General features: G+C 37.8%; 1 protein-coding gene across 4 annotated transcripts in view; it reads right to left on the bottom strand.

Moving 5' to 3' along the window:
* The window catches only part of LOC116721544 (tensin-3), a 42,856-nt gene that overhangs the window by 11,754 nt on the left and 6,144 nt on the right, over nucleotides 1–24,958 (bottom strand). The window contains exons 2-17 of one of the 4 annotated variants that reach the window (XM_032565335.1): nucleotides 20,691–20,861; nucleotides 20,428–20,478; nucleotides 20,198–20,320; nucleotides 19,016–19,080; nucleotides 17,221–17,304; nucleotides 15,639–15,754; nucleotides 15,140–15,200; nucleotides 14,961–15,036; nucleotides 14,738–14,867; nucleotides 14,427–14,492; nucleotides 13,288–13,389; nucleotides 7,701–7,736; nucleotides 6,440–7,618; nucleotides 643–803; nucleotides 417–549; nucleotides 250–333 (exon numbers count right to left, since the gene is read on the bottom strand). In XM_032565335.1, the coding sequence (XP_032421226.1) occupies nucleotides 250–333; nucleotides 417–549; nucleotides 643–803; nucleotides 6,440–7,618; nucleotides 7,701–7,736; nucleotides 13,288–13,389; nucleotides 14,427–14,492; nucleotides 14,738–14,867; nucleotides 14,961–15,036; nucleotides 15,140–15,200; nucleotides 15,639–15,754; nucleotides 17,221–17,304; nucleotides 19,016–19,080; nucleotides 20,198–20,320; nucleotides 20,428–20,478; nucleotides 20,691–20,840 (2,617 nt within the window). In that variant the 5' untranslated portion in view covers nucleotides 20,841–20,861. Of the gene's footprint in view, nucleotides 1–249; nucleotides 334–416; nucleotides 550–642; nucleotides 804–6,439; nucleotides 7,619–7,700; nucleotides 7,737–13,287; nucleotides 13,390–14,426; nucleotides 14,493–14,737; nucleotides 14,868–14,960; nucleotides 15,037–15,139; nucleotides 15,201–15,638; nucleotides 15,755–17,220; nucleotides 17,305–19,015; nucleotides 19,081–20,197; nucleotides 20,321–20,427; nucleotides 20,479–20,690; nucleotides 20,866–24,958 lie in introns of all 4 variants that reach the window. The other 3 variants (XM_032565334.1, XM_032565336.1, XM_032565337.1) reach the window with 3 other exon arrangements.

The following is a 24,958-nucleotide window of genomic DNA, read 5'->3' as shown; positions in this document are numbered from 1 at the left end:
CAATCAGAATGCGTTTCACACAGGGAGATCAATGGTGGTGCAGTGTTTTCTCTCCCTATTCCCCATGCAAGACCCTGGATCCTTTCAGACCTGCGATTAGCAACCTCTGGGTCCAGCTAATCTGCATTTACTAAATGAAGATTCCAAGAGAAACATCAATCACTTATAACAGTTCAACAAAACATTTGAAAAATCTGAATTATCTCTACAGAATAGAAACTTTCTGCACATGCAAAATACTGGACCCACCTTGATTTGTTCCAAAGCCTCCAAATGATTGCATGTTGGGAGAGGGAATTTGCCTGAGTTCAGTGAACTCTGACATAGTTTTCACTGGAAATACAAAGATGAGGAGGGTGTGACAGTGTTTACACGGAATGAGAACCCTCATTAATTTCACAGAACATGTTACTTACCGTAAGGTGTTGGTGGTGAGATGGGGAATGCAGGAGTGGGTGGAGCCATGCCAAGTCCTGTCTCAATTCCACCAGTGTTGTCTAGGCTCTGGGTTCTATAACTGGTACTGTCACTTCTGTACAACGTGGGATGCTGCAAAAGATGACACATAAAACACATCTTACAACACAAGAACTACATACGGCATAAAAACATGATTTGGGAAGAAGCAACTGCTAAACATACTTGAAACTGAGAGACACATGGGGGGTATGTCTGCTGGCCCTTGTACTCCTCTGGGTCACCCCACCCTGAGTTACAAAAGTCTGAGCGATGATCCATTACATCCTGTCCTTGGCAACTCAAACTCCGTGTGATGCCACTTCGCACATCGTTGGACTGGGTAACTGCATACACACAAGTACACAGCAGCAAAATGTTGAGTAAATATCAACAGCTTTATGAGCATAACAAACTTCAAGGTAGTAAGTTTTAATAAAACTACATAATCAGAAATTAAATCAGGCAAAGCATTTCCTTGCATCATTAACTTTTTGAGGTGAGTTAAGATTCCCAATTATTCATTTTTGATGAAATACCAGAAATATGATAAAGGAAATACAAATAATTTTTTAATCATTATTACGAGAATCAGACTTTTACAAACAATAATATTACTATGCCTTTTAAAAATTGTGAAAACCCAAGAAAATAGGGCATGGCTAACTCACAACATGTGGATGTACAGTACAGACCAAAAGTTTGGACACAACTGTGTGTCCAAACTTTTGGTCTGTACTCAATACAGACCAAAAGTTTGGACACACTTTCTCATTGAGTACAGACCAAAAGTTTGGACACACAGTTGTGTCCAAACTTTTGGTCTGTACTGTATTTCAAGGCGACACCTGAAAGACATTGCTTCCTTCTGAGGCATCATTGAAAAATGAAATCAGCAAAGATATCAGGTAGAACATTGTGGACCCCAACAAGTCTCATTCATCCTCTCAGGATACAAGTGACCCACATGAGGATTTCCAGACATTATACCATTCAGGAAGTAGATGGGTTTTGTGTTTTAGAGATGATTGTGTTTAGCCGAGAAATGAGCAAATCAACCCAAACATTAAAGCAACGGCATTTTCTTATGAAGGTCAACACACATTAACCATGTCAGACTGAAGTGTTTAAAGACATTTTTAGTATACTTCAGTCTTGGAAAACTTTATTTGGAGATTTACTGATCCCAATAGAACTGGCTCAAAAAGCAATGTCAAGTCCCAGGCCTAGGAATGATGCCCAACCACTGGAGACAGCCAGTGTGGGTTGCTTGAAAGAAAAGGTGCGTAAGGGTGTATTTTTGATGCCCGTCTGATGCCTGGAAATTTGCATTGCTGTTTGTAACAGCATCCCAACTGTAAAGTACAGGAGTGGCAGTATTCTGTTTTAGGGGAGTTTTGTAGGAGGAGGGACAAATATGCTCCACAAAAAATGACATATAAAGATGTATTATGACCAAAGAACGCTTTGCGGAAGAACTGAAGCAACAGCTTATAGAAGAAGGAGGAGGATTGCCTCTCCAAATGAGCAACGACCAGGAGCATAGCTCCAAATTAGTTGCAAAATGTCCTGTTATGGAGGATACATAAGGAAACCCTGATATAAATCTCAAAGCACTGAGCTAGAATCCCACAAACTATTGGGAGAACTATGATTCCTTTAATGTTTGAACCAGTCATAAAGTATAAAAAGTCAATTCTACCAAATGCTAAGGAAACAGATGTAAACTTCTGAATTAAAATAAAATTTAAAAAAAAACCTTGCTCATCATTGTGGGATTTAGCCACTGAAATAAATTTGGTAATCCCAAGTGACCTGAAAGAGGAAACATTAACTCTAATCTACTGTCAAGACACTGAGGACAAAATGGTTATGTGTCTATTTATACTGGGCATGTAAATACCTGGTTTCAACTGTATGTTCCCCAGCCAGAAATGTTTTAAAAGTTGATATGAAACAAACTTATTTTACTTAAAAGTGACTTCGGCTAATTTTTTTCAGAGGAGAAGTCCAATGTGGGCTAATGGAGAGCAAGGAGTTTGAGTCTGTGTGGGCATGTGTGTGACTCCTGTAGGAAGTGTTGCCACTTATCACTAGAGTGTTAATTTGAGCCCTCCCAGTGAGATCTGACCTCTGAGCACTAAAGAATGCTAATGATGAAGAAGTGCTAATGCCTTGGATTGTTATTCATTTTGTCTGGTACAAACATGAATGGCACCCATAGGAGCGCTTTACATTCATATTCTTCAGTGGTTTGCTTTAACAGCTGCATGATAGAGGTATTGATGGGTTATTTTGTAACTGTGCAATAATTTAACCCCTAAAATGAAATGTGCTGTTCAGTTCCAACAAAATCAAGGAGATGGATACTAACATATCAAATGGAAGGTCATATTTTGACCTACACCTTCACATTTGAGGAAGTGAAGTTCAAGTTTCAGCTTCTGGTCTCAGAATCATTCCAATGAACAGCTCTAATCAACTCTAACTGTGCTATTGACTGTGATGGAGGATGCCAGCCTGTATCTAGAGCAGATTTTGTGTATGTACTGCAGTGCTGGCAAACACAGCAGAGTGGAATCACTGGGTTAGATCCCAGCTGGGAAACCATGGCTCAGTGTCTGAATTCAGCCAGAGAATTTATTCTGCTAAACGATGGTGTTTAAATCCTTTAAAGCTGGTTAAAGGATTTTCTAAATGGATTTCACAGAGTTGTATGATATGTTTTTTATTTTTGGCACACGGCACAAATAAAATATTAACATTTTGCTTTGTGTTTTCTGCATTTTTCTTTTCATTTTGTGCTATTTAACATCGACTCCTTCAACTAACAAAACATTTGCAGAAAGGCTCATCAAATTTACAGTTTCAGGTATGGATATAGAATTTAGTATGTGTGCTCTTTGAACAAAAACTAGTTGCTTCAGTTAGTTTAAGTTATACTTTGCTCACCACCTTTTTTGATTATTTGCATTAGGTTTCTAAGTGTGACTTGTGTTGCTTACAGTACGTTTTGCAATGATAATTGCAGCAGCTGCAATTATCATTGCAGCTGCTAACCCTAACCCTATATTCAGGTTGGGTCCTTTTTTTTCTTTTCAGAGCTCCATCAGTTATTTGCAGTGTAGATTGAACAAAATGTCATTTTAGTCTATATTGACGTTTTAGGATGACCCTAACCCTTAAACCTTCACAGGTGGAATAGAAGCAATTCAGATCAGCAGTTTCTACTAATTCAGACCTGCCTGGCAACTACAGCCGTGCAATGTTAAAAGTCTGAAAGTCACAGAAATCCATCTATTTCCACAATAGAATGCTCAATTTGAACTGCTAGCCCACACTTGGATAACAAAATGTATTGAGCTACTGACATCTGATTGGCTTATTTGCCATTTGTATAAACAAGCAACTGAAGAGTTAATCCTAATAAAGTGGGCTGTGTCTTGTTTCATTTTACACAATCATAAATAGAATATTACAAACAACAATATTAAAGCAGCCACTAATGCAATATTACATCCCTCTATTTGTGACACAGTACATCAAACTTTTTATGTAAATGACTGTACAATTTCTGATTGAATGAGAGTGAAGAGAAAAATCATTTGTATCCTCATAGTGTATGTGATATCTTTTCAACAATAGTTTCTAAAGGGAAATTTGAACAGAAGAGTATATGTGGAGACTCCATGACCTAGAGCATAGATAAATTAATACTAAGATTAATCAAGAGGATCCTACAGTGCATGCATCACTACAGAAAAACTAAAAAATATTTACCCTCTGGTGCTAGATCTTTACAGTAAGACTGATCCATGCTAGCCTGTGTCAACGCATCACAGATATCTGTGAGGAGTTTGCACAGAACCTGACACACGTGAAAAGACAAAACTCACTGCAGTCTGATTGACCTGCAAGATAATAAACAGCTTTGCCAAAATACTACAGCGCAAACTCCCCACTCACACCCATAGGCACAGAAATACCTGCACTGAATGTTGATAGCTTCAATCTGGGAATTGTGATATCTTAAGGGCTAAAGGAAGTAACTTAAAATAAATCTTGATTGTAAAAAACTAAAAGTAGCTTAAATGGTTAACTTTAACTTGTCTTCCTGCAGTAAGAAGACTAGAAGAAGGATAAAACTTGGTAGGAGATTATTTCTAAAAACAACAACTATAAAAGCTACTGCTTTTCATCTTCCTTTATCTTTCTTTCCAAATGAAGCAGATGAGTTTATTTGCGGCAACAGGTAAGTATTTGGAATCAAATGGAAAAAGGTGCGCCTGCAGGCTCACTTGTTCCTCCTTTGGAAATTCCTAAGGTCTCTACATTGCTCCCCCACTCCTCCACCCTCTTCTGCAACTGCAAGCTATGATTCATGAAGCTACACAGCTTTCCATGTTTTCTCTGCATGGCTGGGTTTCTGTTTGACTGCACCTTCTTCAGTCAACATCCTATTACATTATAACCTGAGTTTAATCTAACAGAGAAAGAATACAATCTGCACAGGACAGAGATATAAACTTTACAAGCCTTGCTTGATTAAATGATAAAATGTTTCTTTAAGTTGGTCTGATAAGGTTTAGCGAGGGAAAAAAGGGAAAAAGAAATCGGATCTAACCGTTTATTCTTTTCACAACACTGATGGTATCAGGAAACAAGATGGCAAACATTATCCTTCAGTATGGAAGTAACAGGCTGGTATGTCATTCAGATGCAAGTGCTTGGAAGTGCTTACAATGCATAAATGTGTTTGTTTTTTTCAAAATAATACACTAGTAAATATGTTTTTATGAAAATGTAATCTCGTTGGTCATAAGCTAAATACTTAGTCTCTACTATCAAAGTTCAAGAAGCGGAAATGTTCACAAAGACTGATAAAAAGCTGTTCTCTCTTTCTTTGTGCACCATTACTGATCCTGCACTCAGTTAGTTGCACATACAAGTTTGGACAGAACTCTTTCCTCAGAAAACAAAATTTGAAATTCTGGCAGGAACCCTACCATTTCTGTCATGAAAACATACTGGAAGGGAGGAACAAGAGAACAAGGTTCAATCATCCTTTGATAGCCAAAAAAATAATTCTTATACTCAGTTCTTATATCTTTTACTTGAAGATGGCATTTTAAAATTATAAGTAGAAAACTTAGCATATAATGGTTATAGCACCTGCATAAACTCAAACTTGGTAGAATGGAGAGGAGGGAAAGGTTGAAGGAAGAATAACGACTGCTGAATGGCCAGAAGATTAAATGAATGATAAATATATTGCTGGACAAAGGGATGAATGGACATCTTAATGATAAAAAATACTGAACAGAGGATAAATGCATTGAATTAAGGACATTTGAAGAGTTAATACATGGCTGTTTAAAAGGAAGGATGAACTGTTAATGGACAAGTTCAGCGACATAAGGAACATAAGATGGAGGGATACACAGTAGGTAGTTTGAGGGATGGACAAACAAATGGATGGATGGATGGATGGATGGATGGATGGATGGATGGATGGATGGATGGATGGATGGATGGATGGATGGATGGATGGATGGATGCTAGTGATGGGTGATGGAAGCTTAGGAAATAGTATGAAGAACTGTGGACAACAGGACGGATGAACAGACCGTCAGACAGACAGAATAGACAAACATCAGATGGATAGAAAGATAAATTAATGGATAGTCGATGGATGAATTAATCAACAGATGAATGAATGTGTGGACAAAGGAATGGTTGAATGGACAATGGACAATGAAAGGATATAACTTTTAGAAAACATTATATAGAAAAAAGTCTTCAACAATTTTACCCTTTGCTATTTACCAAAGTTACCAAGTAAACCAATTGTACACTATTCCAGAATGCCCTGGACACTAATTTCAACCTCAGACTACATAAACCCCATTATCTAACTCCTCTACTTTCATTAAATATTTCAGTCAATGACAAAACTCAAGAACACCCAGGCTGACTATCTTACCTGTCTGCGGTGGGTTTTTTAGAGTTGCCGTGTTACAATCGTTGAATCTGACATCAATGCTGTTTGAACTTTTGCTGACTGTGCCGTTGAACTGTGTCCCGCCATCCCTCTTGGTGGACTTGCTGAAGCCCGATCTAGGCACAAACATGGGATCCAGGTCCATGATCAGCTGATTTAGATGATCAATGGAGTTATCAATATCCATTGTTAGGGATTTTATCTCGTCATCATGCTTGTTATTGTTGTTGTTATTATTGGTGGTTGGCTGTTCCTTGTGAGGTACTGTGTTCTTGACACTTTCCATTTTTGTGTCCATGATGTGGTTCTGTGGTTGGTTGGCCAGACATTCTTTGGGTGAACCGCTCCCAGATTTGATCCCAGAATACCTTTCTGTGTCATTTCCATCCTCAGGCATGTAGTTAAACTGCTGCACAGCGACCATCTGTTGCTGCCGAACCCAGGACTGTGTGGAGTAGCTCTCCTGTCTGTAAACATGCTGCTTTGGTGTAGGAGCACTGCTGGGGTTAGAGGAAGTCACAGAGTTGCTTCTGGAGCTCAAAAAGATTCTTCTCTCAAAATCATCCATTTGTTGAGGTGCAGTGTGATGTAAGTGGTGCTGGTTGTGATGGTCCTCTGATCCAGGACACCCGAACCCATCCGAAAGAAGGGAATTTTGGCTGCTCTTGTGGCACGAGGACGACAGAGTTCCTAGGCTGTCCAAACTGTGCAGATCATGACCTGTGTTGACTTCATCATCAAGAATGTCCGTCTCTCTCTCTCGGGGTCGGGTGTCTCCATTAAAGTGCAACTGTACTGGAAGTATCTGTTTCAAGCCCAACTTAGGGCCTGGGTCATCCATCTCATCCAGGGAGGGATCCTCGAGACCAAAACCACTAAGGAGCTGCTTCAGCTGAACCTTCTCCTGTGGACTGGGTCCCTGGTTAGCCCTCACAGTGGTGGTGCTGCTGCTGCTGGTGGTGGTGACAGGTGTCTGTCTTTCTGCCCACAGAGATGTGCTGGACAGGCCTGAGTCGCTGCTCACAGACAGGGCGTGGTCACTATGGTCAGGGCTGGAGGTGGTGGAGGTTGTGCGGATCCCTCTTCCCAGCGTGGCTTCTCCACAGACAGCACTCCTCTTGCTAGCTGCTTTGTCCTGGTTTAGGCCCTGAGAGCGTGGCGCTGCAAAACAGAAGAGATGCTGCAGCTTCATACAGTCAGCTGGTATGGTCACACGCAGATACAAGACAAACAGGGGACTCACAAAGACAAGATTCCATCAAACGTGTACAGTCATATTCTGCAATTGACAGGGACACAACAGGAATCACAGCTCAAATCATAAAATCAACATTTAAAACAGTTCATAAAACCAAGTCATCAGAATAGTTCAGGATATCTGAAGTGAGGCTCTGTTAAAAAAATATAAACAGTTAATATCTTACCTGAGGTGGATAACTGTTTTAGAATCTTGATTTGGTATTTGTCAGATTAGCTAGTTTTGACAACAAGACAATTTTAACTTCACTTAGTTTAACTGATTTGCTCCAAACCATGCAAATCTCTTTGCAGGACCTTTTACATATAGTTGTAATAATCCCTTATCTCCAAAATATGTATGACCTTGAGAAGTGTGGTGCTCAAAGTAGGTTATGAATGCCTAGTCAAACTTTCTTTAAATATTGATTTCATTTAAACATTTAATTTCAGCCCCTTGTGACATCTCAATGTCATGAAGCTTGGTTCTGGTTCTAATCCAGAAGAACCAAGAACCCTTGCTGCAGTGCATTGCACACTTCGTCAGATCAGGTTGCTTTAAATGTTTTTGTTTGCATCATACACATTGTTGTCAGAATGGCTGGTGCAGAGCTTTAAGTTGTTCAGAAAAGTTACAGAAAGTAAAGCACAATTTTAAGCTCTATCCAAAAAAAAACTTTCACCTTCATCTTTCAGAAATAATAAGAAGGCTTCATTTGATACATACTATAACAAAGATTGTCTTTTACTATTGGCATGGTTTAATGTTAGCTTACTTATTTCACCATTGCATAAATGGTTTTATCTGCTTATTACCTCTTAACAGAACCCCATTTCAAAAATCCTAAGCTTTCCCTTTAAAATACTGGAAGGGGAAAAACAAATTAATCATTTCACCCTACTGAAACAACTTACTTATCTTCTCATTTCACTTCTTCTAAATATAAAGTAAACATAGTCCATAGTTCCATTATTATCAGTCCACCAGGTCAAATGCCAAAATTCCAAGTAATGCCATGACATTTGTGATGGGCAGTATTGCCCTTCATATTCAGGTTTGGATACAATGTCAAATATTGCACAGGCTCCCACAAGTTTTAGATGACTAGAGGGCTGCATTCCTCTCACTTTCTCTTGCCCTTTGACCCTCAGCATATGTCCAAACAACCTTCTTAATCCTCAGATGCTACAGATAAAAAGGGAAAACTTCAAATACAGAGTTAACAAAGATACTGTCTCACTGTCATTCTCACTCTGCCTCAACAAAAAGGAGCTAGAATTGAACTCCTATGACTTCTGTCTCAAGCTACTACCTTAAGTGCTTGGCTTTCCAAAAAACTATGACTAGAAGCTTTGAATAACTGACAAGCATGATAAAACTTTTCCCCCATTCCCTCCCCTCTTTTCTACCACAAAGGTTACTTTTATGTATGGTTTGGGCCCCACACAAATCTGCATCCCATCTCCAACAGCTTAAGTATAAAGCTCAACGCAGGCCTGTTCTGCCGGGAGTTTTCCAACAAATCCCTCTCCTGACATTCCATTTAGCAAAGCGTAAGCCGGCATTTAACCTCTTCACCTCAATTCTTGCCATTTTTTTCCTTCATCAACTCTGACATCCAGCACTGCCCCCCAACCATACACTCCTTCGTGGCCACCCATCGACTTCAAGAGGAAAATCTCTTACCTTCACTTTCCTTGCCAGGTTAGAATTTCAGAAATTCAAAGTCTCAGGTGAAGCCAAACATGTGAAGGAGAACAATATATGCAGATGCACGAGAACAAACATGGCTTTTAACATGTGGATAATAATGGAAGGCAAATCTCGAAAGTTTCATTAAGTTAGCTGGTTTTCTTTTCCTGCTGTGAAGGTGAGAGTATTTGCACTCTACAGAAGAGAGGTGGTGTTGGTGGGGGGGGGGGGGGGGGGGTAAGGGGTTTGAAATCTCCATATAAGGGCAAAGGAATGTAAACAAGTGAGGCGGAGCTATTGAGCTGAACAGGGTTGGAGGAAACGAGTAACCCGACCTCTCGCCTCTATTTTACGGGACTACCCCACTGGGGAAAAGAAGGAATAGGAGGCAGGCAAAATAGCGATATATCGTATGAGAAAGGGATGGGGGTGGGGGAGAAGACAGAGGATGAAAACAACATTCCTGGAGCTCAAGACATATCCACTCTGTAAAAAAGACACTTTGTAATTAAAGGCAAAGATTAACTTCTGCCAGGAGCCCAGAGCTATTTTCATGAAAAATGGCAGGCAAGTTGTTTTTCTCTCAATCTCGTGTCAGAAGAAGACACATTTTCTGCCTTAAAGCACAAAACGGGATAAAAACATGTTAAAAAAAAAAAGCCTTGCTAGAGATCATGAACTGTTTTTGAAAAAACAACTTGAAGTCATTTTGCTTTTGCTGGATATCCAGAAAGCTTGTGAACTGGAGAAAAATCACTCATTTCTTCATTCTTCTATTCATTACATTTGCTATTATGGTGCTGTCAGTCCTTTAAAAAATATCCACCAATTACAGTGCAGAGAGAAGAAAAACCGCAACTCTTCCGTAAGTTGCTCTAGCTTTAGGAAGTCTGGTTGGGTACGACTATGCAATTACCCAGCCTTCTCTGTTCCGTTTATAACCATTTTGCCTTTCCACTAAAAGTGGGAATCAAAAACATAATGAAGACAATAATATTTTCTGAATATCCCAAAAATTTCTAATGTGCCTTGTGTATTCATAGACAGTGAAAGTAAAAAGTTTAATTTGGCCAGCAGCATTATTTTATTGTTTCATAGATGCATACTACTACACCTAAAACAGATTTGACGAATGAAGATGCACAAGCTCAACCAGAATGATGAGGGCGTTGTGATTATCATTGATCACAATCAGTGAGGTCATTGGAATATTCAACAAAAATATTACAATACATTATTTTTTCCATTAATTTAAAGCCCTAATCTATGGATTTTTTATCACGTCTTTCTTTGCACAATAGCTTAAGCTCAGACAGACTGAATTGACGGTGTCTATGAACAGCAATATTCAAGTCTTACCAAAGATTCACAATTGGATTTAGGTCTGGAACTTCCAACACTACTCTCAAATCTTTTTCAGCCTCTAGCTGTTTATCTTCTTGGATTGCATTGCATTTAACTTTATTCATCTTCCTGCCAAATCTTCCCACCAATGTGTCGTTTTTCCTTCCACATTACAATTATGCACCATTGTGACTTGGTCTATCATATAATCCCAGCAAAACACGTTGAAGTTTGTGCTTGTAACTTTTTATATCACTTGAACCTTTCCATGCTAGGTTCCATTTTGAATATTTTTGCGAAGCACTATACATGTGCTTTTAGAATGTGCATTACATGAACAATGACTTACAGATGGAATATTATGTAAAATCATGGCAGCCATTCAGGGGTGCCTAAATGCTTGCTCATATATTGAGATGCTTATTTCAACAAACGCTCCTACATGGAGGTGCAGTTTCCAGTCAAGCTTCCACCACTCAGAGCATCCCTCCCCCCAGCTCCATCAGACTAGCAGCAGCAGCAATTAGCAAACACTTGGTGGAGCTGCACATCTGCTGAGCTCATCATATGAACTACTACTCAGTCCATCATTCTTTAGAACTGTTGTAAATGGAATAATGGATGAACATTGTTTGGATGACTTGCTGGAGGTAGAATGTGGGGAAAAAGCAGGAGATTTGATAGAGGCCAATTTCAAGGCATGCAGTTAAAATATCAAATTTGTTTGAGGCTACATTTTATTTAAAGCATTAACAGCTGAAGGTCAGTGATTGTGCTATAAAGTGGCACTAAGTTCCTAGAAAATACACAATTCCTCCACTTTAAATGAGAGCACAACTTGAGAGAATACTCACAAAAGACTAATTCAATTTGAGTAAATTTCAGGATTTGAGAAAATTTACTTTGAGTATATTTGTCACCTCTGCTTATAATTTGACAATGCAGTCAGTTTTAGACTTTTATTCAAAATTCAAGCTAAAAGGATTCAGCAAAAACACCAAATGTAATGTAATGCATGATCCTATCATTTCACTTCTTTGAAGCAATTAGACTAACCATGCAGGGAACCTCTAAAGACACATTCGATTTTCAGAAATTTCTCTTTCAGCTGTTTAGATTTCAGTTCTGAGCCAATTTTCATTTTCTGTTTATGCATCTAATGATATGATATATCTTGTCAGCTAGGTTGTATGGAGAACAAAACATTGTAAGACTTTTATATATGCATAATAATTAATTCAACTTTTAATCAAATCTCATTCCATATATAAAAGATAATGACAAATTAGAGACAAGGTTCATGGCGACACTAAGCAAAGACAGTCAACCAGTTCAAAAATAACCTAAACCAAACAACAATCATCTAAATTCTCACTTTGCTGCAAACACACTCTACCAATTAAAATAGAGACACTGAGGTAAATAACGTTTTCTTCTCACAACCTTATCACTAAGGTGTCAAACAGCTTCCAGACTTCCTCCTCCAGAGACGTCACTGGGTGACAGTGTCTTTGAAGCAAACTGGTTCAGGGTGAGCTCTTCTGGTAAGTAGATGCAGAATTTCAGCAAAGTTTTCCATCCTTCTTCTCATATGTTTGAGTTTACATGCGAAAACAAAGCTGTAAATATCCCACATGAATGCTGTGGAATCAAGGCAGTTGGGATATAGAAAAGCTCTTTTGTTGATGCCTCTCCTTTCCTTTGATGAATTCTTAAATTTGTGTGGTTTTCTTTTCATTGCAATCCCAGAAGCTGGCGTTAAAACTTCGTGTGGACGTGTTTTTTTTTTGTTTTTTTAAAGGAAAGTAAAAAAATAAAAAGGCAGACTGTTTTCATCAAGTCAAACTTGACTTATAAAAACACTCAGTGAACACTGGGAAAGGGTGGATTTGGATTTTAATGTTACTACCACGTAGCTCTATTCTGAGAGCTTGTTGTGAATGCTGTGGTTCAGTGGAGAGCGACAACCACAGCGAGGACAAGACGCTCCGACAGGGTGGTTCTCTAAGTACATATGTGTATATAAATATATATACACATACAGTATATGCATGTGGGTGTCCATGAGTGAAAATTTGTATATGTGTGGGATCCCTATTAAGTTGAAGAGTCAACAAAGAAGAAATCTCTTGAGAACCCTCTGCTCTTCCTGTGGACCCAGCATTCCCAAAGTGAAACAACACTGCTTTCCACAAAAACAACACTTCTTGCCATTCTCATCATACTGCATGCCAAGGTAGTGTTTTGGCCACTTTCCTTTCACACCACTTTAAATGGGTTACATAAACCATGTTAGTGTTAATAGTGCGAGTAGTTATTCCTAAATAGCTTGGGCTATCAGGCTAAGACGCTATATTTGGGGAAAAAAAGAGGGTTAGTGTGACTGTTTGTTTATGCAAAACAGTAACTACTTTAAAATAGCATCTGTGTTTCTTTCCTGGATTCATGAAATTTCCAATAATGTTTGAGTTCTGTAGGTGAATCATCATTGTAGACCTTAGAGATAAAATAACGTCGTCTGAGTCAAATTACATCTAAAGCAGCATAGCGTCTGTACCTTCACCATCACAGATGTTCTTGTATGAGTCCCAGCGAGTCAGAGGATCTGCTGTGTTGTAATCCACAATAACATCGGGTCCATTTTGCCACCTGTCAGCACCTGAAAACAAAATCCACACTCTTGAAGAACCTAAAAAGCTATGTAATATGTATTACAGACACACCTCACGTAAATGCACAACACAAAAGTCAGTGAATATCAATAACAAATTATGAAAACTAAATTAAAATGGAACACGGAAATAGGATTTGTTTACCAGCATACTAAAGTCCAAAAGTTGGAATTTCCAAGTTTTGGTTGGAGAAAGCCCCTTAAACTCAGGGATCCTATGTCAATCCACACACAACCTCCTTAGAGTTCAGATTAAGATTAAATCAGGTCTCTGGCTCTGATGCCACTACCCTTTAAACTGTGAAAGTTTAGAAGAGCATCAACACTTCTTCATGGTACTGTGTTTAAATATATAAAATGAAAAGAAGTTTGTTGTTTTTGGGCATGTTTTCCAAATAGTAGTTAGCACTACAAGACTAGTGCTAATGTTTTAAACTTCCAACTAGAGCAGCTAGCCCAGCTACCCCATCATGAAGGTAAAAAAAAAACAAAAAAAAACATGCAAACCTTAAAAACAGAAAGGTTGAGTGATTTTTTTTATTGCACTGCTAAATTAAGCATTCTTACTATACTTTCCCTTCACAAAGTAAAATAAATGTTTATCTGAAGCAAAAGGGTCTTGTTTCAGATAAACAAGTTTACCTTGTTTAAAAGGTCTTGTTTTTCTGTTTCCACCGAATTCAGTAAAAACTTCTATCAAAAGTAGCTTTACGTGCAACTCCGGTATGTGGAGATCGTCATATTAACAAAATAGGCACATAGGCGTACATAACACAGTGGATGATACAGAGCCACGTAGTTTCTTTCCAGTTGGGTTCAGAGGACTCCACATGCTGTGTTTCTTTACCTCTCTGTCAGCACACACTTCACACTACATTTCCCCTCTGTGGCATTCCACATCCCCTCTCACCAGGGGGACAGAGAGAGGAGGACGGAAGGAAAAATTAAGAGGGCACTCTATCTACCTTTCTAATTAATCAATCCTGTGCTTGCTTATTAAAAAAAACTGCACAAGCAAAACTTACCTGGAATTCTTTCTGGTCCTTCAGAAAAGATAAGTTCAACCTTGCCGTAATCTGGAAATCTGGGATCTATAATGACAGCAAACACAGGAATGATGTAACTGTTTGGTATTCAGAACTGGAAAATGTACTTAGTTTCTATTCTTCTACTGTCTTTCTTTCACAACACAAGAAAAATTGCCAGTAAAATCTGTGTCCTGTCTGAGTTTAGTGGGGACATTATGAAGCAGGAGAGCTGCTGTTTACTAGGAGCGGCAGGTTGAGGCCTGTTCTTAGAGTTTTTTTTTTGTTTGTTTTTTTTTTTACAGGTGTACCTTTGTTGGCATTCTCCATGTCCTCCTTTTCAAATATCAGGTTGTAACCCTGTACTGCTCCCGTGTGGAACTGCAGCCGAAAAATCACCTCGCGTTCTGACGTTACATCACTTTTGTGATAGCACTTAATCTACAAAAAGAAAGCAAGAAATCATGATCACAGCAGTCAGTATTAAAGCCACTATCTTTGTGAACATGTCTTGTTTTCTTTTTTTTTTCCTACCATGATGTCCCCTTTCAGGAGCTGGGCAGGCTCCAGATTGATACACACGCGATCCCTGTGGTTTGAACCAATGTGACTTGAACAAAAACAACAGACGGTACAGTCAAAATGAGCTGGCATGTAGAAGCTGTTACTTAAATTGAATTAAAATTAGCATGGAATTAATTTGAGCAACTTACTAGACTCCAGAGGAGTACACTGCTTGCATTCCTTGGTAGACTTTGATGTATGGGCAACACACTAAACAAAACAAAAGGAAAACAAAGAAAACCTGCAATTAATGTTTTTTTCAAGGTGCTTTGATAACATGACCTCTGGGCATTATTTTGCTGAGGCCTGAAGTGTGATAAGCTGTTATTGTGGGAGAAGGATTTTAGTTCCAAGATGTGATGACGACTTCTTGTTGATTCAATGAAATGAGCAAAAACAGTAATTTCCACCTAAGCACCTCAAAATGAAAGAATTCCCTGTGCTCTGTGGTGAACAGGGAATTTAGGAGAGGATTACGTTTTTTACACAACGTCCATGTGCCTGAGCATGCAAGTGTGTTTGAAAAAGAAAAAAAAGAAATAGGAATACAGTTCAAATAAGACTCTAATGTGGCTATGTTTAACCCTTTCATTGTAATTTCCCTGACTCTGGCGGGTGGATATTTTGATAAAGCAGTATGACTTTAACCTCTGCTGGCAGTCTCAAAGTTTGGGATCCCATGGAGGACGACGCAGTGCAGGAACAAAGGTGAGGCGTTGATCTTCATGGACCCACTTAGTAAACTGTTGAGGATCCAAACATACCTGACGGGAATGCAAAGGTGAGGAGATTAACATTTAGCAAGACTATTACAAGGTTTCCCACAACAGAAAACATGTTGAATCTGGCAGAAGAGAGTGGAAGGAATGCATATTAAACAGGGTTCCAATAAATGACCCACTTATCCTTAATTACTCTGGGAGTAATTTAACTTTTAATAAATGTGTTTAATGGATGTTCACTAACTTTGCAGACATCTGGTTCAGATGCGTCACTAAGAGTTTTCAGATGTCTGATCTTGGACCAGCATTTGACAAATTCCTTTATGTGTAAATGTGATGCCTGTAAAGAATGGCAAAGCAACCATATAGGTTTCAAAAAATTTTTGTGTGTGTGATAGAGGTAGTACAGAAAATGTACTACCTCTATCACAAAATTTACCAACATTTTTACCTCACTAATAAAGGAGAATGAAACTATTTGATGATGGCTGATGCTTTTAAAGAAATGCTGGGAGTTCTTAGATTTTATCCATTTCATGTATACCAATTTTCTTTTCATTTTTTTCTCTATTTTTTGACCAATAGAGAAATTCAAGGGGATATTGGCTGAATTTAATCTCTGGTGCACATCTACCCATTCTATATGGTTTAACACATTTAAATAGTTTCCAGTGTCATCTGAAAATATCAGTAACCTTGTCACACAATGAGGTGGTCAACAGTGCAAAATAACATTTATACAGCCACAGTTAACTTGCAATGATTTAGCCAAATTGAACTATTAATACGAACTTTGGCCATAACTGTTAAAATGAATCCTGCTTATAATAGTTTTCTTAGAATAATAGAAAAATGCTTGCTCCTAAACCTAGAAGAATGTTAATTGTTATGTACTACAACTGTTTAGATGAATGTGATAGCTGGTAGATCAGTCTGTAATCAAATATTAAAGTTCTTGTAATTTTATTTTAGTTAAGTCAATAAAACCTTATGATCTTCGGCATAAAAGCTGATATATTTGGTAACAAACATTCAACAATTGATGGCATATTTCTTTTTTAGTTATAATTTGCCACAGAGTAAGAAGAGATTAGCACTATTAGTTAGTTGTTGAATTAAAGTGGTCATTATAGGAGAAGAAAAAAGTTTTCAAAATAAGTTTGAAGTATAGTATAGAAAATTGTATTCACAACCTTCACAGATGAAAAATATCTTGCTGAAAGTTTTGACAGACATTCATGGGCAAGATGGGTAGACAAAACACTTTAGCACATCAGTGTTAGCAATGATGAATTGTAAAATATTGGAATTACATCAGGTCATTACGAGATCTTTTACTTATTTAAACGAGGAATGCCCTTCAGCTAAAAGATATTAACTGTATGCTATGGAACAAGGCGGGTCAGAAACCTGAATGTTTGGAGGGACATGCATGTTGGGTCAAACAGGACCTGGTGTACCCTTCCATGCCTCTGAATGGAAGGGTACAGCTCTGTTATGGGTCTTACCGCTTCTGTGAAGGTGTCATCAGAGCTGAGACCTTGTCATCGTAGTATTTCCTCATGGCAAAGCGGTCCAATGCTTGATCAGCACTTTGAGGGAGACAGAAAGACGCACTAAACACTTTAGGTAATTATGACTCAAGAGAGAGATTACACTCTGGACTATAATAGTGTTAAACCAAACTCGCTTCAGTTAGAGCAAAGCAGACATTTACACACACTCATGTCTGAAAACAGGGAAAGTAAGTTGAGAGACAGAAGATTCCAGGAGAGAGGAAGAGAATCAGTCTTAAGTAAACACAGAGGGACAGAGAGAGGCCCGAGTGTGTGCACAGCTTGGTTTATTCAGACAGACCTAAAGCTAATAGGCCCCGCCACATTTTAACCAGACCTCTGCTTCCCTTCCTCTGCTCCCTCTTAATTTGTTTCTTTCCCATCTCTTTCTCTGCTTTTCATTTTTGTTCTGACATCTACATTCAGACCAGCGTGTTACACTCTCTCTCAGTTGGGCAAAAGCTTAAATTAGAAACCGGCTTAATTAAATGGTGACCTGTGCTCAAGCAACAGTGACTTTCCATGTGCAGGAGAGAGCTAGACTGGATTTTAAAAAATATATACCTCAAGGTTTATATTTTTTTGATAAAAGTAATTGAAAATTAAATCATTTTGGAGGCTTTACCTCCTTAAACATAACCTATAAATGATTATTAACTCAATTTGAAAAACAAACTGAAATGCTTCTGGAATAGAAATACATATATTAAAAGTACAAATACCCTCTCATGACTATGTTCAGAATTAATGAACAGCAGATTCATCTTTCAACATGACAATGACCTAAAGAATGCATCCAAATCTATAGACTGGAAGCTTAGCAATAGTTCAGCTAAACCCAACCTGATTTCAATTTCCAGAGGAAAATCTGAAGAGAGCTGTGAGCATTAAAGGTTCTCACAATCTGATAAATATGGAGCAAAGTGCGGAAATACTGCCAGTATTTGCAATCCTGACTCAGTGCTGTAAAAGAATAAAAACAAACTATAAGATTTAGAGAGTAGATTTAGAGAGAGTATTTTTTATTATACTCCTTAAGATTTCAGTGTGTTGTTTAGTTGAAATTAAAGGATGTGAATCACCTTTTTTTATTTTTTATTTATTTTGAGCATGATAGTAGTATAAAATCATGCATATGAACAAAGAATGCAAAAGACACATATTTTTGTACCACAGTAATCTTGACCTTTAGGTTCAGAAAGATTACCCATGATCTCATTTATTTCCTTACTATGTAAAAATCTGTCATTTTTCAAACCAACATTTTGAAAAAATTATGCTTCAGTTCCCTGAAGCTTCAGTTCTTTTTAAATTGTCTTTACCAGCAATGTTCGTCAGAAAATAAAATGGGCATTGTTCTTGAGAAATACATCTTTTGAAACCAACACTCTGGCCGGGGGATATAACAGGGTAAACACATGCTTCAGAGCTGATTCATGCAATTCAATCCAGGGTGATTCATGGCTCAAATCATGTGGTTTTCTTTTGATTCTGGAACAGGAAACTTTTGAGTCACTTTTCCAAATCACCTTAAGCCAAAATTAAAGGAGGCAGATAAATTAAATGTGGTCCAGCAATGACATTGGTTATGGTCTAAACAAAATGAGTCTGCAGAAATTGTTGTGGTTCATTGCTCACCGACAACAAAGCGTGGACACACATATGTTATGATGAATCTTGACTTCAGGGGAAGGAAAAGAAGACTTTATAGTAACATAACAGAAATCACAACATGAGTTGTGGTTACCTGGCAGACACGTCAGTGAAATGCACAAAGGAGGAAATGACAACACCAATTCGACCCTTGCCACCCTGCGAAAAACAAAATATGACATAGGATGATTCAACACGTGTTTTTTTTTTTTACTTTACAGGGCTACAAATGCACCAAAAAATATATTTATTTGAGTTCTTTTTTTTTTTTTTTTTAAATAAAATTTTCCATCTTTAAAAGCTTTATTCATTTTTTAAATTCCAAGCTAAATTTAAATGTTATTAAAACACCAAAGAAGTTCTTTGCAGGACTTAGTTAAACCTAATTTTATTACGTTTGCCAACTGTGTCAAGTAATCCAGACCCACATCAAAAGAACAATTCAGCGTTCTAACTTTAGAGTTCTTAACACTGATGCAAGAATATGTTGAAAGACTGCACTGCATTCACCAAGAGACTGAAACAAAATACAATTTTTCAATATTCAGATGTAGAATTATGTGAAATAACCATGCTGAAGCAAAACCACAGTATTTAAAAGAACAGAAAACTAAACATTTATTTTGTCTGCAAAAGTTAAAGTAAATACAACTTTGTTCAGTCAATGTGACTGTTTCATTTATGTATTATACGTAGTACTACACTGGATTATAAAATATCAAATATTATATATTCAAGATCAGTCTAATGAATTGAAATCATTGTACATAATCTATAATAGATTAGGATTTTCTATTGACATTCTCACGGATGCCAGCAAGGTGTAAAAACACAAATTTATGTAAAGGCCAGTACTTAAAGGTTATGCTGATTTAAGTTTATGTGTTACATTTTAAAAAAAGGTATTTTTGTTCATTTGCCGTTCTTATTTGTTAAGAACAATAAGGGGTACAGAAAAATATATACAATGAGTATAACTGATAAGGTGTGCTGTGGTGGTGCACAAGCAAAGCACGACCCACGTATTGAGGCCTTAGTCCTCATGGCGGAGGTCGCAGGTTCAATTCCCAGCCTGGCAAAATTTGCTGCATGTCTTCCCCCTCTCTCATTACCCAGTTTCCTGTCAATCTACTTTCAAATAAAGGCCACTAGAGCCAAGAAAACCTTAAAAACAAAAAAAAGAGAAATTTTTGATTGGGTCAGATCTGGAGTATTCTAACTGTGCAATCGGAAACTGAAAAACACAGGTGATCCTCCATGTTGAGTACACACTTACCCTGCAGTGTATAACGACCACATGTAAAGGGTCGGCATTGAGCCAACTCTCCATGGCCTTACAGATGGTGCAGATCTTATCCAGCGGAGGAGCATGTAGGTCTGGCCAACCGGTGTCCAAAGTCTACAAAATATCACAGCTTATAATTAACACATGCCACTCTTTCTTTTACTTGGCCTGGTTTTTCAGAAAATATTATCAAGCAGAAACAATATACTGTATATCCTCACCTTTGGGTTCATTCTGGTGAGGTCATGTCTTCTCTCTGACAGGTTAATAATCTGAAGAAGACAACAAACCACAGACTAACAACAACATCTGATTTCTACTTTAATTCCAACTCTTAGGATGAGTAAAGATATGATCTGAGATCAATACCGTCATGTCAATATCCAATAAGAACCTATTAGAGCTAGTTCAAATCAATGCGATGTGGACTCCCACATTTGTCTTCTTCTAAATCTTAAGGGTAAGACGGAGAATCACCACTCACCAGGTAATTATCTGCATGCTTGGATTTGAGCATTCGTGTGACATCCTTTAGATTAAGCAAGTAGATCTCCTCAGAGCATCCCCGAGGGAAGGAGACGGCGATGATCCGTTCTGTGATATAGGTGAGGTCGAGCTCGTATCCCTCCTCCATCTTACAGCTTTCCTGTTATTCCTTTCAAGAAACATACAGACTGATTACATAGAAGAACAAAGCACTGCAGTTCTCTCACACCATTCCCATTTTAACCAGGTGACTTTACTTAAGTCAATATTTGATGGTCAAAGTCCCCAGCTTCAGTTATTGTGTCTGACTTTTCCACAGATATCTCTGGAAAATGACTTAAGCTCCACATTATAAGATAGAGAATGCTCTACACAGCAATTGTCAACAGAATGTGTTGCAAGTACTGTATAGGTTGAAACTAAGCAAAGACTTTTCTGCACAGGACAGATAACTACAATGTATCTGCAGTGCGAAAGGAGTATCGCAACAATGGTATTAAGTAACAGTGACAAAGTATAAAAAAAACAAAAGAGTTCCAGTTGAAACCAGTTGTAAATCCCTCTGTGGCAGTGTGTCCCAGTTACCTCATGGACATGAACTTCCTGCTATGGTGGTACAGACTCTAAAGACTGAGTCACCATTTACCACCCCTCCAAACTCCACACACAGATGTTTTGCTTTGTTACCTACTCATCTCTGTGCAAGCCTGCTGTCTGTTAGCTAGAGAATAAGATATTTTGTGGTTCTAACAGACTGTTAGAACTGTTGGAAATAATAACATGAACAGACGATTGAAAATACCATAAAGGAAGTAAATGGAAAAAGTCTTACCACAACTAAGTCTAACTACGGCTGAAGAGCATAACATTGCTTGAGTTATCGCAGTGTGCTATAAACGAACCACTTGGGTTCCGGCACTCATGTTAAAGTAAATTTACAACCCTTTTTAGAAACTGCTAAATATTAATGAAGACTAAGCGTACTCCTCTGTGCCAATTAATTTCCTCGATGGCAGAGGAACACAACACCAAGCCCAGGGCTCTGACGCAGCCCTTAAATACTTCATATTTCAATCCAATTGAGAATTTCTGGGATGTGCCAAAACAAGTCCTATCCACAGAGGCCTCATTTATCAACCAACAGGACAAAAAAACCTGCACCAGCAACCACAGGATACTCCAAGAGGTCTAAAGTTCATCCCCCTGCAGATTAGTACAATTTGAAACAGACAAAGTTCACTTATTTACAATTCACTGGGTGCTTTGGCATCCCAAATTGCAATTCTCCCTGTGCTGCAACTCTCATGCTGTGCTCAAAGTGTTATTTAGACAACATAGTTTTAATTGATTCATGTAAACGCATACCATAAACCATAAACTGTGCTGGTAAATAACTTTAAAAATATAAGCATTTCATATGCTCCAGTGTAAAGTAATCAACGGTTAGTTTTATATATTATGACCTACAGTATATTTTAATCATATAGCTGATTATACTGGAAAATACAAATCTGACATATACTGTGACTTGAGTTACAATTTTCTAAACCAATGATCTAATCACATCCTAAGACAAAGACAATCTTAATTTGACTTGATCGTCTAAGGTGAGACTGGATTAAGTATTTATTATTCAGTTAAACCTTGTACAGGATCATTATGCCATTCACACTTTCCAGAATTAGTTATACCATCATATAAGGTTCTCTGTTGGGACCATTTGTATTATTAATTTACATGTTAATAATAATTTACATGTTTTTCTATGCCATTGATTATCACAATCAATGGCATAGATTGAGATAATCTATGCCATTGATTGCATAGATTACAACTTTCACTGGTTGCAAAAGTACCACCGATTGTACTTGGACTTCCTTTAGTTGTAAATACTGAGCAAATTAAACACTGTAAGCTGTACTGGGAGGAGAGATAATTGGTATAAGCAGCAATGTTTTTGATTTTTTAGAAAGGACACCTGTAAATTTCCAAGGACAACCTGACAGTGGACAATGGATTGAAAACTAGTGTTTGTTGTGTTGTGTTCTGTTTACCCCTGAAGTTAGTACGTGGATCTGGGAAGGACATCTCAGATAATTATTGTGCTGCCTGACCAGACTAACTACTACTAGCAACAAAAAAAGTATTACAAACCTGATATTCATAATGAAAATATGAAAAAACCATCAGCACATGTAAAACATTAACTAATAGTTATTACTGTGTAGTGCATGGTAGCCATATTGGATTTTGAGGTTCTATTTTGGTGATGAATATCCAACTTTGCTCAGTGGAATATAAAGTACTTTGGCCTAGCATGATTTTTTTTTTAAAAGATTGATTGAGAGTCCATGTTCCAAAATCATTTCCATAAGTACTGTGATTACATTTTCTTAAGCTTATATTTAATTAATTAATTTCTTCAAGAACAATATCATGCTCCTTGAAAGACCCTAAACTGATTGTTGTGAGTAAATGATACAAAAGAATGCGTCCATCAGTTATATGTAAGAAGACCCCTGGCTACAGTCCATCCCTCTGAGTGGGCATAGTGAGGGAGTAATAAATAGGGGACAGTGTAGTCATGGCTTAAACCAACCCACAGAGTGGAATGAAATAGGCCGTGTGAAGAGGTCATCTCATCTCTAAGGGAAACTGGGCAGTGTTTTTCCACAGTATGTGCTGGTTGAGTTCCTCTAAGCCATGGACTGGTCCTCGGGGTTTGTTGGAACAAATGGCATATTTAGGCCACTTCTCATATAATTCTAAAGGAAACCAGCCAACTAATAAGACGTTAATGAACTGACTAATAAATATTTAGAGAACTTTGCATTTCCATTAAGAGTGGTGAATTTTATTTTATAAACATGTCGTATATGATCTGGAGGTGTAACAGGATGACAGTGAGTTAATCTGCTAACATCGTGATCGGTACATTTCAACATTTATAATTGAACAGAGGGTTTTGAAGTTATTAAACCCTTTTTGCTGTAGCAAAAAAAAAAAAAAAGAAGAAGAAAAGCAGTCTTTACTGCTACCTCATCGCTAAGCCCAGTAATGCTTCTTGATTCTTGTCCAGCCTGTTTTGTGCAATTAATCTATTAAAAGAGATAAAGTGTACTACTTGCAAAATATGTTTCAGGTATTCTTTTACACCTCAAATCTTGGAAGGTCATAATTTTTTGTAGAGTTATTCCAGATGGGTATACTGTATGTTGGCATGGAAATATTGCAGACTGTCATTTTCAGAAACTCCCAACAGGCTGCCAGAGGAGTTCATTTTAAAGTGTTTAAAGAATATATGTCATTTTGTGTTAGAGCTAATAAGTCATAGGTTCAAAATCTCACCATATACAGTCAAATGGTGGTTGGTTTGGGATCATTGAGAATAAGTAAATAGATTTTGGCAAAACATTAATTTTTGTGTGGAAACAATCCTTCCAGTGACTAGTATGGGCAGATATTTCTATCAGGCAAAACCATCCTTCACTTGGAAAAAAAAAAGGCAGAATGTGGCTTAGTTCTGTGAAATCTTCCACCTATGGAACATTAATGAGAACAGTAAGCAACTCTGCCTGGTTCCCCTCTAGAGACAGAAGCTGGACTATGTTTGGTTACTTGTCCTTGGGAAACTCAAGGACAAGTAACCTTGTCCTGGTTAAACTGTACAACATTTTAACCAGTTTATGAAAGAGCTTCCAAAACTAAAATTATGAAAGGTTACAAATAAGAATTTCCAGGTTCCTATCAAATGCTTTTTCTTAATATAGAGATAGTATATTATGTTTACATTATTCAGTCTAAATAACATGTTTGTTGTTTACAACCATGCTAAAATATCCCAGAGGGGAAACTTAACCAAGTAGATGTCAAGCTCTATATTAATTGTTTGACCTACTCCAAATCATTTCCAAATGATTAAGTTCATCCTTGAATTTAATTTCACGACTTACAGTATTATGGAAGACTGAAGCAATCACTCTAATTTTTCTACAGCACTCCCCACTTCTGTCACTCATCACTCAGACTTGCTTCAGCATGCACTAAGAGATAATTGGTCTTTAATTTTCCCTGACTGCTTTTGTTTCTTGCTTGAAGCACAGCATTAGCTCACAAAGGCTCAGAGTAAGCTGCGGCAAGGTTCTCAAATCCAGAGCCCACCCATGGCACTGAGAACAAGGCTGGCATAAAGAGTGTCAGCCAGGCAAGAAGGACTCAAGAGACATGTTGCCAGACCTATGGTGAGCAAGCTGAAACAGGTTTCCA

Source organism: Xiphophorus hellerii, chromosome 6 (assembly GCF_003331165.1).
Source record: "Xiphophorus hellerii strain 12219 chromosome 6, Xiphophorus_hellerii-4.1, whole genome shotgun sequence".
Classification (NCBI taxonomy): Eukaryota; Metazoa; Chordata; class Actinopteri; order Cyprinodontiformes; family Poeciliidae; genus Xiphophorus; species Xiphophorus hellerii.
Note: the sequence above shows the minus strand (reverse complement) of the source record. Positions and strands in the feature narration are given on the sequence as shown.